The sequence below is a fragment of the Trifolium pratense genome, linkage group LG6 (assembly GCF_020283565.1).
Source record: "Trifolium pratense cultivar HEN17-A07 linkage group LG6, ARS_RC_1.1, whole genome shotgun sequence".
Taxonomy (NCBI): domain Eukaryota; kingdom Viridiplantae; phylum Streptophyta; class Magnoliopsida; order Fabales; family Fabaceae; genus Trifolium; species Trifolium pratense.
This window is the reverse complement of record NC_060064.1, coordinates 17,286,155-17,300,668: the sequence shown is the minus strand read 5'-3', so window position 1 is coordinate 17,300,668 and position 14,514 is coordinate 17,286,155. Positions and strand designations below refer to the sequence as shown.

Below are 14,514 nucleotides of genomic sequence, written 5' to 3'. Positions count from 1 at the left end.
AAAAAATATTTTTTTTACTTATAATAGTGATCGGAGGGAGGTAGTATATACTTTTTTTTTTACTAAGGAGGTATTATTATATTTAGTAAAGATGTGTCAAACTCAACCAATAATGAATTGGTTCAAGTGGTAAAAGTCTTGATCTCTTTAAGCATGTGATTAGGGGTTCGATTCCTGACTCATGCGTATGGAAAGAATTCGGCTAATGACAGTGGAAACTTCGTACCAATATCATGGTAACCAAAAAATGTGTCAAACTCAATAATAAAAATGTTTTTTTTTATTTTTTTTTACTAATTGTTTGAAGTTAATTAATGAATGAAACAATGAATGAATTTGATGAGATGGTAAATTAGGAGATGCCAGAGAGAAAGAAGGTGCGGAACTGGAAAGCAAGTTAAAGATCATCATTGCCAGCTATTTCCAACAAGAAACATGGCCCGTAGATTACACATTCCAAACAAACGGCCACGATCCAAAGATACGCAATTTACGTTTCATTTGATACGAATTTACATTTCCGAACCTTCCCTTTTTAAAACAACATAACGGGTACTACTAGTAGCAATAGCTTAACCCTCACTTCAAACATTCACATTCCTCAATTCAATTTCATTTTCCATCTATCTTCACCAAATCATCAACAATGGCAGAATCTGAAGATATTCAACCTTTGGTTTGCGATAACGGAACCGGCATGGTCAAGGTATATCAATCAACTCATTCAATTTAGCTTATATTTGGTATGGGTATGCCAGAATTATGGTGATCCACAGTGATTTTGCAGAAGTTACATATGTCTATGCTTGATATCACGATGGATAAATCAGAATCACAGTATCCGGATGGATCACCGTGATTTTGGCATAGTCACTGTGATATCAAACATACATCGGTGTAGCTTCTGCAAAATCATGATGGATCACCGTGATTCTAGCATACCACCGTGATACCAAACATGCACTAGTGTAATTTATGCAAAATCATGGTGGATCACCATGATTCTGGCATATCAAACATACGAGTCTTCTTGTTAATTTCAATAGATTGAATTTGTTTGTTTGTTTGTTATAGGCTGGTTTTGCAGGAGATGATGCACCAAGGGCAGTGTTTCCTAGCATAGTAGGGCGTCCACGACATACAGGGGTAATGGTTGGAATGGGACAAAAAGATGCATATGTAGGTGATGAAGCACAATCGAAGAGAGGTATATTGACATTGAAATATCCAATTGAGCATGGAATTGTTAGTAATTGGGATGATATGGAGAAGATCTGGCATCATACTTTCTACAATGAACTTCGTGTTGCTCCCGAAGAACATCCTGTTCTTCTTACTGAAGCACCTCTTAATCCTAAGGCTAATCGTGAGAAAATGACCCAGATCATGTTTGAGACATTCAATACTCCTGCTATGTATGTTGCTATTCAAGCTGTGCTTTCTCTTTATGCTAGTGGCCGTACAACTGGTAAATTATTCATCTTTCATGTATAATGTTGTTCTATTCTACTCCTTGTAATGTTCATTTCGTTAGGAATTTTGTATGAATTACCGACACAGGCACCAAACACGACACTAAGATTGACGGATAACCATTGCTAATAATTTTAAAAAATGGAAGTGATTGAATGTAACCACATGCGTCAGTCAGTGTCATGTTGGTGTCCGACACAGACACATTTCAGACACAACACTGAGATTGACGGATAAACATGGGTAATAATTTTTAAAAATAGAAGGGATTGAACGTAACCACATGGGTGAGTCAGTGTCCTGTTGGTGGCAGTCACAAACACGTATCCGACATAATATGTCTTCAATCTTAGGTGTCAATGTTGGGTACTTTTGTGTAATGAATGATGGATATGATTTGAAGGAGTTGTTGTGTCAATGGTAAATACACATGCCTTGGGATTGAAATGAATTGATGTGGTTTTCTATGTGTTTTGTAGGTATTGTTCTCGATTCTGGGGATGGTGTTAGTCACACGGTTCCCATCTATGAGGGTTATGCACTTCCACACGCAATCCTTCGTTTGGATCTTGCAGGCCGCGATCTAACCGATGCGTTGATGAAGATTTTAACCGAGCGTGGTTACACTTTCACTACTTCGGCAGAGCGTGAAATTGTGAGGGATGTGAAGGAGAAATTGGCTTATATTGCTATTGATTATGAGCAGGAGTTGGAAACTGCTAAGACTAGCTCAGCTGTGGAGAAGACCTACGAGTTACCTGATGGGCAGGTGATCACGATCGGTGCTGAAAGGTTCCGATGCCCTGAAGTTTTGTTCCAGCCATCCATGATAGGGATGGAATCTCCTGGTATCCATGAGACAACATTTAACTCGATCATGAAGTGTGACGTCGACATTAGGAAGGATCTCTATGGTAACATTGTTTTGAGTGGTGGTTCGACAATGTTCCCTGGTATTGCTGATAGAATGAGTAAGGAGATTACAGCATTGGCACCTAGTAGCATGAAAATCAAGGTTGTAGCACCACCAGAGAGGAAGTACAGTGTCTGGATTGGAGGTTCCATTTTGGCATCCCTCAGCACTTTCCAACAGGTAAAGTTGATGGATTTTGAAATGTTAATTCAGCAAATTAATCATGAGACTTCATTTCTAATTCCTAATAATAAGTACAACAAATGTGTTTTATTGAGAGGCTTAGTTGAGTCATTTTAATGTGTTTCTATATACTGATATTTTTAATTTTCCTTGTTCAGATGTGGATTTCAAAGGCAGAATATGATGAATCCGGGCCATCAATTGTACACAGGAAATGCTTCTAAGTTCAAATCATGGAGCAGAAGAGCTGGATCAAGGAAATTACATATACTTTGTACTACAGAAATACCGTCTAGTTGGTTGAGGAAACTTCCATTTCCTATTCTTTTATCTTTTATCACGTTTCTTTGTGTTTTCGTTTCTTGGTATGTTGGGATATAAGAGCATTAAGGCTAGCAAGATATGTGAGATTCAATTTTCCCCTCATTTTGTTGTAGTCTTGTAGAGATGTGTATTGGTACTGATTTGGTTTGTTTGAATCAACAAATCTTTTCATTTAAGTGTTCTGATTGACATAGTGATATGTGTTTGATTTATAATAATTATATGATACAAAAAAGTCATTGCTAATCACATTCCATTCTTCTATCTTGGTAATTTATGAAGCCCTACAGTTCATAAGCTAACTTAGTAAACAAGAGAGATTAAATATCTCTTAAAAAACTCATTTATTTACATTTCCTAATTTATTGATATGTTTGCAAATATACTCAAGAGATCCATATTTACAAGACATCTCATGATTCATGTGATATAATGAGCATATTTATTTTTTAAAAAACAATTATTCTCCTTAGAAATCATAAATGTTCGAATGCAGTGATACGTGTATAGGAAAAAAAGTACCATGAACTTTCAAATTAAGAAAGAGGCCTCCAAGTATAGTTTTAAGACTCGAGTAAATGTCTGGTTCTGCTAACAGTAAGGTCCGGTAAAAGTTGAAGTCATGCGTTCCCATGGTTAGATTTTGAATGAGTTTCTTGTAGTGAACAGTGCCCTCTTCATGTTTGCATATCCTATACATTTGCTTGTCTGTCAAGTCAAACAAGTAATGGTGTAGCTTAGAAGTGAATCATTGAAATCAAACATCGTCACCTGACGAGCCCAGTTCTGCCACCTGGTGAGATTACTTATAGCTGAAGCAATGACCAAAACAAAACTATGAAAAATGTCTAGTTAAAGAAGAAATTGAAAACAACACCTAATTGAATTCAAGAACTACAAAGTAACAAGTAATTCAAATAACTCCTAAAATGATGATGTATCATTCTGATATGAAAAAGTAATTACTTAGTTGTCATTATTTAAAAGATGTGGCATTTAAACAATAAGGCTCGTGAATTAAATATTGTTAAAAGGGAAGGGAACCACATGAAATGCATCTAAATCTCAGTAACAATGTTCACCTATCTCTTAGATTTCCACAAGGCATTCCAAAGCCTTTTAAGATACTTAGCAGCCTAACCTTTACAAACCCTATACCAATAATTCTCAGGCTGAGCTTAGGGTAATCAAATTGCCTCCAAATGATGTTGCTCTTATCTTTCAAATTACCTCAAAAACTCACCCTCCACAATAGAAGTGCTGATGCTGCTTCTTTGTTTATGGTTCACATCTGAAATTACAAATGCAGCCATGATTTGTGATTTGCTTGTGTGGAAAATCAAAATTGTCTTCATGTAAAAGAGACAGGATGCTTTGATTTATATCAGGTTTACTTGCAAGACGATCTTCATGTTCATTATTTATTTAGTTTTTTTTTTTTGACGGCATTATTTATTTAGTTGACAATAATAACTATATCTCAGATTTATTTACTTTATTAGGACATGGCAGTCTTAGTTGATGCTTGAGGAAAACATTTAGGCATAAAATACCACATTTGTTTTAGTTTTGGGTTTGGCATCCCTTGATTTTCTGTATATATGTTTGTGTGTAGAATGCAGCGCATGTTTAGTTCAACAATGCAGTCGATCATTGTCCAGAGAGGGACATCTGCACTCCGGAAGAACTCTTGAAAGGTAGCTACAATTTCTATCTTAGTGCGCTGGGCTTTAAGACTTTTTCTTGTCTGTATGATGCTTGATTTGTGGTTTCTCCCTAACAGTTGAGGCCTAGTCTTTGATCGATGTCATAAAAATTGAAATGCATCTAAATCTCAGTAACAATGTTCACCTATCTCTTAGATTTCCACAAGGCATTCCAAAGCCTTTTAAGATACTTAGCAGCCTAACCTTTACAAACCCTATACCAATAATTCTCAGGCTGAGCTTAGGGTAATCAAATTGCCTCCAAATGATGTTGCTCTTATCTTTCAAATTACCTCAAAAACTCACCCTCCACAATAGAAGTGCTGATGCTGCTTCTTTGTTTATGGTTCACATCTGAAATTACAAATGCAGCCATGATTTGTGATTTGCTTGTGTGGAAAATCAAAATTGTCTTCATGTAAAAGAGACAGGATGCTTTGATTTATATCAGGTTTACTTGCAAGACGATCTTCATGTTCATTATTTATTTAGTTTTTTTTTTTTGACGGCATTATTTATTTAGTTGACAATAATAACTATATCTCAGATTTATTTACTTTATTAGGACATGGCAGTCTTAGTTGATGCTTGAGGAAAACATTTAGGCATAAAATACCACATTTGTTTTAGTTTTGGGTTTGGCATCCCTTGATTTTCTGTATATATGTTTGTGTGTAGAATGCAGCGCATGTTTAGTTCAACAATGCAGTCGATCATTGTCCAGAGAGGGACATCTGCACTCCGGAAGAACTCTTGAAAGGTAGCTACAATTTCTATCTTAGTGCGCTGGGCTTTAAGACTTTTTCTTGTCTGTATGATGCTTGATTTGTGGTTTCTCCCTAACAGTTGAGGCCTAGTCTTTGATCGATGTCATAAAAATTTGTTTTACGTTGGATGTTGACCGCCTAACACAATCCTCTCATTTTATCCAAGTTTGGGAACGGTTATATATAGTTTTGCAACAAAGCTAACAAATAAAGGCTTAAAATATTAAGACGTCGTTTGATTCATTCGCCAACCCCATCTTGCGGTATACGGCTAGGTTGTTGCTACTGTCTTTGAACCTTCACTTTGCTGTAAATGTTGCTATACTTATAATATAAATAGAATAGACAGACTTCAATATCCACATCAAATTAACAGAAAACTGTATGTATGCAGTGTAACAGAAATGTTTTCAAACTTCCATTTGGAAAATTAAGGCAGAGGCGTAATCATTGTGACCACTTACACCTGAACTGAGAAAATGATAAAAACTATGGCATCTTATTTCCTAGCTATACACGTGTCACGCATTAGCATTATTATAGAAATTTGTAAACTCTGATTGTCGAGCTCTGATTGTCGAACTCTGATTATAGAAATTTGAAAACCCTGGCCTCACACCCTCCCTATTTGGCCTTTTGTCCAAATATACAACAATCACAGTTATATCATCATGATAAGCCGATCTAAATCCATTATTTTGATTGCCATTGTTCCCACTAACACAATTACTCTTAGGAATCTTTATAAGATCACGATATGTTTTCCCCCCTTTAGCAGCCCCCTTCTCTAGAGCAAGCGTGACAAGTCTTTCAGCGATTCTATCCCGTGGACTGGTGTTAACAACTTTAGCAGCATCCTCATTTGAAATCAATTTCCAAAATCCACCAGATCCAAATATAATGAATCTATCAGTGTTTTTTAAGACTCTTGAACAAACTTCTGGCTGTGATGATATCAAAGGAAATGTATAATAAGTTGGAGTCACTGCTTCCGACATTGGGATTGCGGATGGTCTCCTTTGGGTGAACTTTTCAGTTTTCATATATGCATTTCCTATACATCTACTTGTCTCGATTAAGCCTTTATCTTCAATACTTTCGTAGAGACTACGATTATAATGATCTGTATGCAACTCAGCGAGTTCTTGCTGAATAGATGAATTTAGAAAATTGTGATCTCTAACCATCTGTTTAACAACCAATCTTTTCAATGGACCAATGCCCTTATGAGAACCGAGTATAGCGCGCGAGTCTCCAACGTTGGCGACAAATAACGTCCCTCTCCATATGATACAAATCAAACAACCTGAACTAACAAAACTATTTTGTATCTCATGCTGTTGCTCAAAATTATTTTGTATCTCATGCTGTATCTCATGCTGTTGCTGAAAACTATTCTGTAGCTGATTCTGTTGCTCTAAACTATTTCTAGCAAACCCAATAAACCCTCTTTCCATTTCGGCAACACCTTGCCTCAGAATAGTCTCCATCGCTAACTTAAAGAAGTATTTATTCATAGAGTTAATATTCTGCTGAATACACCCTGCAATTTATAACCAGATTATTTCTTCATCAAACTTCCATGTTAAAACAGTGCAAATATATAAACTATATGTTAACTCATTCAAAAATATATCTACACACATTGATTTAGACCAAAAATAGAGCAATATGATAGTGTAAACATGATTAGCATCACAAGCACAAGAAAGATTAATTTTCTTGATTTCTTCATTGTTTGTATATAAGAAAACATTTTCCATCTCCTCAATTCTTGGATATAGAATCACTTAATTCCTTTAAATTTCAGTTCATGTTTCAATTCCAAATCCACACTCAAAGAACACCATTCAAAGAATTAAAGGTAAGAAACGAAATTGGCAAAAGGGCATTCAAATATCACAGTGTAATGATAATAACACACACATGAATGAAAATGCAAATGAGAAAGAAACACAGAATGAAAATGAAAGAAGAATCAATAAATTAATGAAAAGAAGACTCACTCAATATTTCCCCTAAGATATGTTCTCTAATATAGATCGCAGTGGCTTTGCCTTTATGTCCGTCATAAACTCCAACAAAGAGTGCATTAGTGCCAACTTCAACAAGGCTCTGATCTTCCATATCCATATTCGCCTGAACCGCAGCTATGGAGAATTTGCCACAGTGATGCCTAACCAGTGCCCTCGACCATGCCAGAGGGTCCTTATTAAACGTTTTATCTAATTTGATGTTATACTTTTTGTCAGGGGACCCGAAAATATTATTTAGAAACGAAGCCATGATCTTATGCTTCTCTTCTTGAAGACAAGAAAAGAAAAGAAAAGATTGAAGGAGAAAGGAAGAGGATGATTGAGTGTTGAGTGTGAGGAAATAAAAATCTGAATGTGGTTGAATGAATGAATATTGAATACTAGTATGTATGTATTTATAATGTAACTGAAAATCAACTAACTTGTAACAGAAAATGAAAAGCCTCAACAGAAATACACATATATTAACTTCTCCACTTTATAATGTAACTGAAAATCAACTAACTTGTAACAGAAAATCAACTACTTTTATATGATCTGCGTTTGAACTCTATTTATTCACGTTCCACTTTTTATGCACACAACATTCACATAATGGTTCATAGGTTAGAGAATTAAATCTATGGCTCTGACAAATAAAAAGGTCGGTAAAAGCTAAAATGCCAATGAGGCTAGGAAAAGGTAATATGGTATCAGACTTCAGAGTCAGGTTCATATCCGTTTGACGAATTACTTCAAAAAAAAATATATCTGGTTGACGAATGCATATATTCATGTTGCTGATCACTAGTATCTTCTTGGCCCTCTGAATGAAAAAGGATTGGCCGATACCGCTTGTCCTCTGAATGAAAAAGGAAAGGCATTACAAGTGCAGCCTTTCTTTGAATTCGTGCATAGTTTAGTGAACTATTAAACTTGTCTAATTCCTTCGTACATAATGGAATCTGATGTTATAGACTCAACTCATATGAGAGTGCAAGGGAACTGGATTGTTCTGTGGCGGCGGAAAGTGCCTCATAAGATTAAAGTTTTCGTGTGTAAGACTGGTGAGAGGATACATACCAACCCACGAGAAATTAGTGCAGCAAGGGGTGATCTGTACGGCGACTTGTCCTCAATGTGAGATGCTGATGAAAAATGATTTTTACTTTTGTTTTTTGCTGTCCAAATGTCCAGGCAGTTTAGGAGGCGAAACTGGGAGCATGCTCAACCGAGAAATAAAAAATAAAAATCGCACAGCTGCTGCAAGCACGCATGAGTTGGGCCTGATTTGACCATATTTCCAACAAAAAAGTTGCCACTGCGCTAAAGTTAAATGTTACTTAAAATTTCCATTTTCACCTTATAATACATTGGAGCATCCCTTGTCCTTTTTTTAACAAAAAAATGGTATATATAAGGTACAAATTGCCCCAAGTCCAAACTAGTCTTGTCAAATATTGGCCATGGTGCGGATTGCTGTGGCAGATTTTTCGACAACCGCCATGGCCAATTTGTGAAGGATGGCGGCACCCTGGTGTTTATGGCGGTTTATAAATCTGTAATAAGCAATATTAGAGTTCATGTCAAATAACCGATTATCCCAAAAGCTTAAATTGTTAGGATAGAGACATATCAATGGTTTTATATTATTTCTAACACGTCCCCTCACGCAAGAGCCCACTTGGACTTGAAGCATGGATAATGCATAGGCCCACCTACCATATGCTTAAATTCCACTTTTTAATTAGAAAGTGAGGGCAGCGGGGATCAGACTCTAGACCACTTAGTCATAGAGGCTCTGATACCAAAAGCTTAAGCTGTTAGGATAGAGACATATAAATGGTTTTATATTATTTGTAACAGTTCAATTAGCAAATAAGTTGAATTTGCACAAGAAGCATAAAATTCCTATAAATTTGGATCACTTTAATTTAAGAGTCGAAGATATAATTATTCCTTTTTTGTGAAGGTCTGTTGCAGCAGCAAATAATTTTTCCAAAATGAAGCATGCATAACATATGTACTTCAACTGGTTGCAAGATATGATATTGTTACTGAAATGGGAAAATATGATATTGTGGACAATAAGAAGCAAACAGTGGCTGCAAGATTAAGTGTAGAAGCCAATTCTTGAGAAATGGGAACTGTGACTTAAGAATCCATATGATTAATGATGAACCTTTGTCTGCCACCAAAATCCTTCATTGCATTGTAGGCTCTTTTGGATTCAATTGTTATTAATGATGAAGCATTACTAAATAATTTTAGATACAAAATTATTAATGACAGACACACACTTTCTAACAATGGGAGGAACTATTTCAATGACCATTGCAAATGGGAGGAACTATTTCTATCTCAGTGGACATTTGGAATTTTGTTAATTTTAGATACAAAATTGTCCGACTCCTACAATTTCAAGGACTAAAATATTGATTCAGTTGTTTTTTTAATATTTCGTCGCATTTATGTTATTTTAGGTACAATATTATTAAGGACAGTCCACAATAATTTTTCTGGTCTGTTCTTTGGGATGTCATTCACTAGGCCAAATCCTGATTTTATACAATCTGTCAAGAGTCAGTTATCACCGGAAAGTAAACTCTTGATTGTATGTCAGGAATTTTATCATTTCCTACCCTATTTGGCCTTAAAAAAAGTACTGTAAATTTTCTAGCTGCATGGAATGCCTTTTTTTGTCGCTAAATTTTGTTCGCATACTGTATCATATGTAATAGAGGAAAGAATACCGTATACGCTTTCACAATTACTTACGCCATGCTCTAGATCAGATAATAAACAACTGAGTACTGTAAAACTGTACTGTACGTATGCAGTGTAACAGAAATGTTTTCAAACTTCTATATAGAAAATTAAGGCAGAGGCGTAATCATTGTTACACTTACAACCAAACTGAGAAAATGAAAAAAACTATGGCATCTTATTTCCTAGGTATACATGTGTCACGCATTAGCATTATTATAGAAATTTGTAAACTCTGATTGTTGAAATCCGTCATCGCAGCCACTATAGGAGTTCATCTCTAGCATCACACCCGCCCTATTTGACATGTTGTTGTCCAAATATACAACTACAGTTATATCATCATGATAAGCCGATCTAAATTTAACATAATTGTGAAGGCGTATGTCCGACCCACTAATTTGATTACTCTGAGGCAACCCTATAAGTTGACTATATGTTCTGCCCCTTCTTTTAGCCCCATTCTGTAAAGCAAGTGTGGCAAGTCTTTCTGCGATTCCATCTCGTGTACTGGTGTTAACAACTTTAGCAGCATCCTTATTTGATATCCCTTTCCAAAATCCACTAGATCCAAATATAATGAATTTATCAGAGTTGCTTAAGATTCTTGAATAAATTCATATTCATATTGTGATTATTCTGCTGAATCCGTGCAATTTATAACTAGATTATTTCTTCATCAAACTTCCATGTTAAAACAGTGCTACTGCTACACTACTACACTTGGCAATATAACACTAACTTTATGCAAATATATATTACATATTTTATATATACTATATGTTAACTAATTCAAAAATATATCTATACATGTCAATATGGTAGTGTAAAAATTATTAGCATCACAAGAAAGATTAATTTTCTTGTTTTCTGTAGTGTTTATAATTAAGAAAACATTTTCCATCTCCTCAATTCTTGGATATAGAATCACTTCATTCCTTTAAGTTTCAGTTCATGCTTCAATTCCAGATACACACACAAAGAACACCATTCAAAGAATTAAACACAAAAGTGTATCCAAATAACAAGTCACGGCACAATTTATGTATACACAGTGTAATGATAATAACACACACACAAGAATGAATGAAAATGCAAAGGTGAAAGAAACAAAGATTAAAAATGAAAGAAGAATCACAAGAAATGAGTGAAATGAAGACTCACCAATAATTTGATTGAACATTTGATCTCTATTTGCCTGAACCGCAGCCATGGAGAATTCGCCAGAGTAATACCTAACCAGTGGCCTCGACCATGCCAGAGGGTCATTAGCAAATGTCTGAGGGTCTTCAATTTAACGATACTGTTGATAAGGGGTCCCAAAAAGAACATGTTTTACAAATGGAAGCATGATCTTGATAAGGGTTTTGACTTCTTGAAGAAAATATTGAATGAGAAAGGAAAAGGATGAATGAGTGCTGAGAGTGTGGAAATAAAAATCTGAATGTAGTTGAATGAATGAATATTCAATACTAGTATGTATGGATGTATTTATAATGTAACTGAAAATCAACTAACTTATAACAGAAAATGAAAAGCCTCAACAAAAATACATATAAACTAATTTCTCCACTTTATAATGTAACTGAAAATCAACCAACTTGTAACAGAAAATAAAAAGCCTCGACAGAAACACATATATTAACTTCTCCACTTTATAATGTAACTGAAAGCCAACTAACTTGTAACAGAAAATCAACTACTCTTACAAAAATCTCATATACCATCCATAACCGTTCTATATAATCTGCTTTTGAACTCTATTTATTTGCGTTCCACTTTTTATGCACACAACATTCACATTATGGTTCATAAGTTAGAGAATTAAAACTATGGCTCTGACAAATATGGTAGCAGACTTCAGAGTCAGGTTAGTGAGAGTGCAAGGGAACCGGATTAATCTGTGGTGGCGGAAAGTGCCTCATAAGATTAAAGTTTTCGTGTGGAGACTGGTGAGAGGATATATACCAACACGCGAGAAATTAGTGCAGCAAGGGGTGAACTGCAGGGGCGTCTCCGAGTTTTAGGAGGCTCTGTGCAAAATATAAAAGTGGCCCCTTAATAAAAAAAATTAAAAAAATTATCGATTTAAATTGCATATAATATAAAAAAAACATTCTTGTAAACATATAAATTATCAATATTAAATCTTACATTAAATTAAATGGAACAAGAAATACAAAATAATTATCTTTGAATATAACGTCAAAAAGGAACATCATAATCTAAGATTAAATTTTATGCAAAGATTAAAATGGACTAGAACTATATTTACGAGTATAGATAACTAATATATTGATACTCATGATATTTATGAACATTAACAATATATAACTATTATTTTAGGGCCTAAAAATTAATCTATTAATATACATCTGATATTTTATAGGTATAAATAATATATAAGTAATATTATAGGATCTCAAAATTTTGAGTTGAGGCCCTCAAAATTTTGAGGCCCTATGCCGTCGCACACCTCGCACATGCATGTGAGCCTCCTCTGAACTGTCTAGCGACTTGTCCTCGATGTGAGATACTGATGAAAGATGATTTTCACCTTTTTTTTTGCTGTCCAAATGCGCAGGCAGTTTAGGAGCATGCTCAACTGAGAAGTCAAAAAAATCGCACAGCTGTTGCAAGCAGGCATGAGTTGGGTCTGATTCGACCATATTTCTAACATAAAATTTGCCACTGCGCCGAAGTTAAATCTTACTTAAAATTTCCATTTTCGCCTTAGACATTGGAGTAACCCTACCCATGCCCACTTTTTGAACTTCCACGGCACCGTTTGGCCTAACTTTTTTATGACTTTTTTGTAATTTTAAGGAGAAGTCTGGCCAAACACAAATTAAAAGAATTACTTCTAAAAATAAGGACTTTTTTTTAACAAAGAAAAACAAAGTTAAGGAGCCTATAAAATAAGTTATAAATATCAACTTAATTTAACTTGCGCCTCCTTATTATTGGTTTCCCCTTCGAAACCCAACTGAAGCATTTTCAATTCAATTTTTTTAAAATATTTTGTATGTTGGAAACGCATATAAACAAAGCCATTTTTTTATAATAGAAACAAAGCCAATGACATGTTACTTTTTCATATCAAATACAACTTTATTTTTTTAATTGATATTGTTCTATTCTAATGTTATAGTAATGGTTAAATATAACACACAAAAAAATAGTTAAATATTACAATTTTTTTTTTTGCTTTCACCACCAGTTTAATCTGGTTCGAGGGTCAGTTCTGGTATCAAGTGGTTCCAGCCCCCTCCCGATCACAGTTGTTGAGGATCGAACCGCGATCCTCCCTACCAAGTTCAGCGTTAATCACCACTGAACCAACTAACAATTAATTACAAAATTATTATTTAATAATAGTCTCATAAGGATAATTTTGTTGGTAATTATTAATGATATTATTAGAGAGGTCGGAGTTCTTATCTCAATTCCTCACTTCATAATCTTTACCTCATTTTGTTTTGAAAAAAGCATGATTTCGTTATGTCTTGATATTAAAAAAAATATATTATTTCTAAACAAACTTATCATTAAAAAAATTATTCACTTTTTAGATAGTTTTAAATCATTTTAATTCTAATTTTAAAATATTTATTCATTTATTAGAAAGAAATTATGAACGAGATTTTCAATAAAAAATATTTTAAAAAAATCAGCAAAAAATTATTAGCTTAAAGATTGCTTTTTAAGTCAAAAACTAGTTAAATATTACCAAACAACTTTAACTTTATTTTTAAAGGCCTTATATATTAACTTAATTATAAAGGAGCTTTAAACCCATAAAAAAGTCGGGTCAAACGTAACCATATCTTGTGACTTAAAAGCTGAAGTGACTAGCTTAGAATCACATTCTAAGTTCTAACCAAAGGTGATGCCAACCTCTAGTGTAGGCTACCTCTATTGCCTTCATTGCACCCACCAACTCACCATTAAGAGCAGAATCATTACCAATAAGTTGGAACTTTGTTATGTATCAATCTCCATACTAAAAGGGATTTAGATGGAGAGATTGCTCTATTCCATATAAGCACAAGCAAACTCCATAATCACTAATGTCTGAGAGAAATAATTGCCCTATGTTGTCAAAGCGGAAAATTGACGCGACGTGGACAACCCAAAATTGACGCGACGCAGTAATAAATATCAAACTATCAATCAATCATTACACAAAACAGAAGGGAAAATGAGATATTAGGGAGCTTTGGGATCTCGCTCCTTCCCACTAATGATTGCTGGACACCAAGGCGAAATGCTTGTCAGCTTCAGCCTGAATCCGACGTAGAATGGACAAGGATGATGAGATACCAGCAAAGCACCCCAAAATCCCAAGAAACACTTCCCTCAAGAAA

General features: G+C 34.7%; 2 protein-coding genes and 1 long non-coding RNA gene across 4 annotated transcripts; 1 reads left to right on the top strand and 2 right to left on the bottom strand.

Annotated features, from left to right (window-relative positions):
- Positions 1-433: 433 nt before the first annotated feature.
- On the top strand, positions 434-3,142 carry LOC123888832 (actin-3). 2 transcript variants are annotated; one of them, XM_045938020.1, is made up of 4 exons: positions 434-706; positions 1,075-1,468; positions 1,953-2,566; positions 2,728-3,142. In XM_045938020.1, exons 1-4 carry the CDS (start codon positions 647-649, stop codon positions 2,791-2,793), a joined length of 1,134 nt encoding a protein of 377 aa, XP_045793976.1. In that variant the 5' UTR covers positions 434-646; the 3' UTR covers positions 2,794-3,142. The 2 variants fall into 2 exon arrangements, with proteins under 2 accessions (XP_045793976.1, XP_045793977.1); XM_045938021.1 differs by having other exon boundaries at positions 522-706; positions 1,953-2,571.
- Positions 3,143-5,706: 2,564 nt separating this feature from the next.
- LOC123888831 (probable protein phosphatase 2C 43) lies at positions 5,707-7,747 on the bottom strand. The gene is made up of 2 exons (XM_045938019.1): positions 7,373-7,747; positions 5,707-6,909 (listed from the first exon to the last, which is right to left on the bottom strand). The coding sequence occupies exons 1-2, from the start codon at positions 7,650-7,652 to the stop codon at positions 5,888-5,890; spliced, it is 1,302 nt and encodes a 433-aa protein (XP_045793975.1). The 5' UTR covers positions 7,653-7,747; the 3' UTR covers positions 5,707-5,887.
- Positions 7,748-10,223: 2,476 nt separating this feature from the next.
- On the bottom strand, positions 10,224-11,512 carry LOC123892484. The gene is made up of 2 exons (XR_006803201.1): positions 11,312-11,512; positions 10,224-10,711 (listed from the first exon to the last, which is right to left on the bottom strand). It is a non-coding gene; the product is annotated as an uncharacterized LOC123892484 (long non-coding RNA).
- Positions 11,513-14,514: the final 3,002 nt, after the last annotated feature.

What these genes read in the sequence shown, in the direction of transcription:
- LOC123888832 (XM_045938021.1), top strand. Translation starts at nt 647, where the DNA reads ATGGCAGAATCTGAAGATATTCAACCTTTGGTTTGCGATAACGGAACC. An exon ending in TGCTAGTGGCCGTACAACTG is followed by an intron (nt 1,469 to 1,952) that starts GTAAATTATTCA and finishes TGTGTTTTGTAG; the next exon opens with GTATTGTTCTCGATTCTGGG. An exon ending in AGCACTTTCCAACAGGTAAA is followed by an intron (nt 2,572 to 2,727) that starts GTTGATGGATTT and finishes TTCCTTGTTCAG; the next exon opens with ATGTGGATTTCAAAGGCAGA.
- LOC123888831 (XM_045938019.1), bottom strand. Translation starts at nt 7,652, where the DNA reads ATGGCTTCGTTTCTAAATAATATTTTCGGGTCCCCTGACAAAAAGTAT. An exon ending in TATCTTAGGGGAAATATTGA is followed by an intron (nt 6,910 to 7,372) that starts GTGAGTCTTCTT and finishes TATAAATTGCAG; the next exon opens with GGTGTATTCAGCAGAATATT.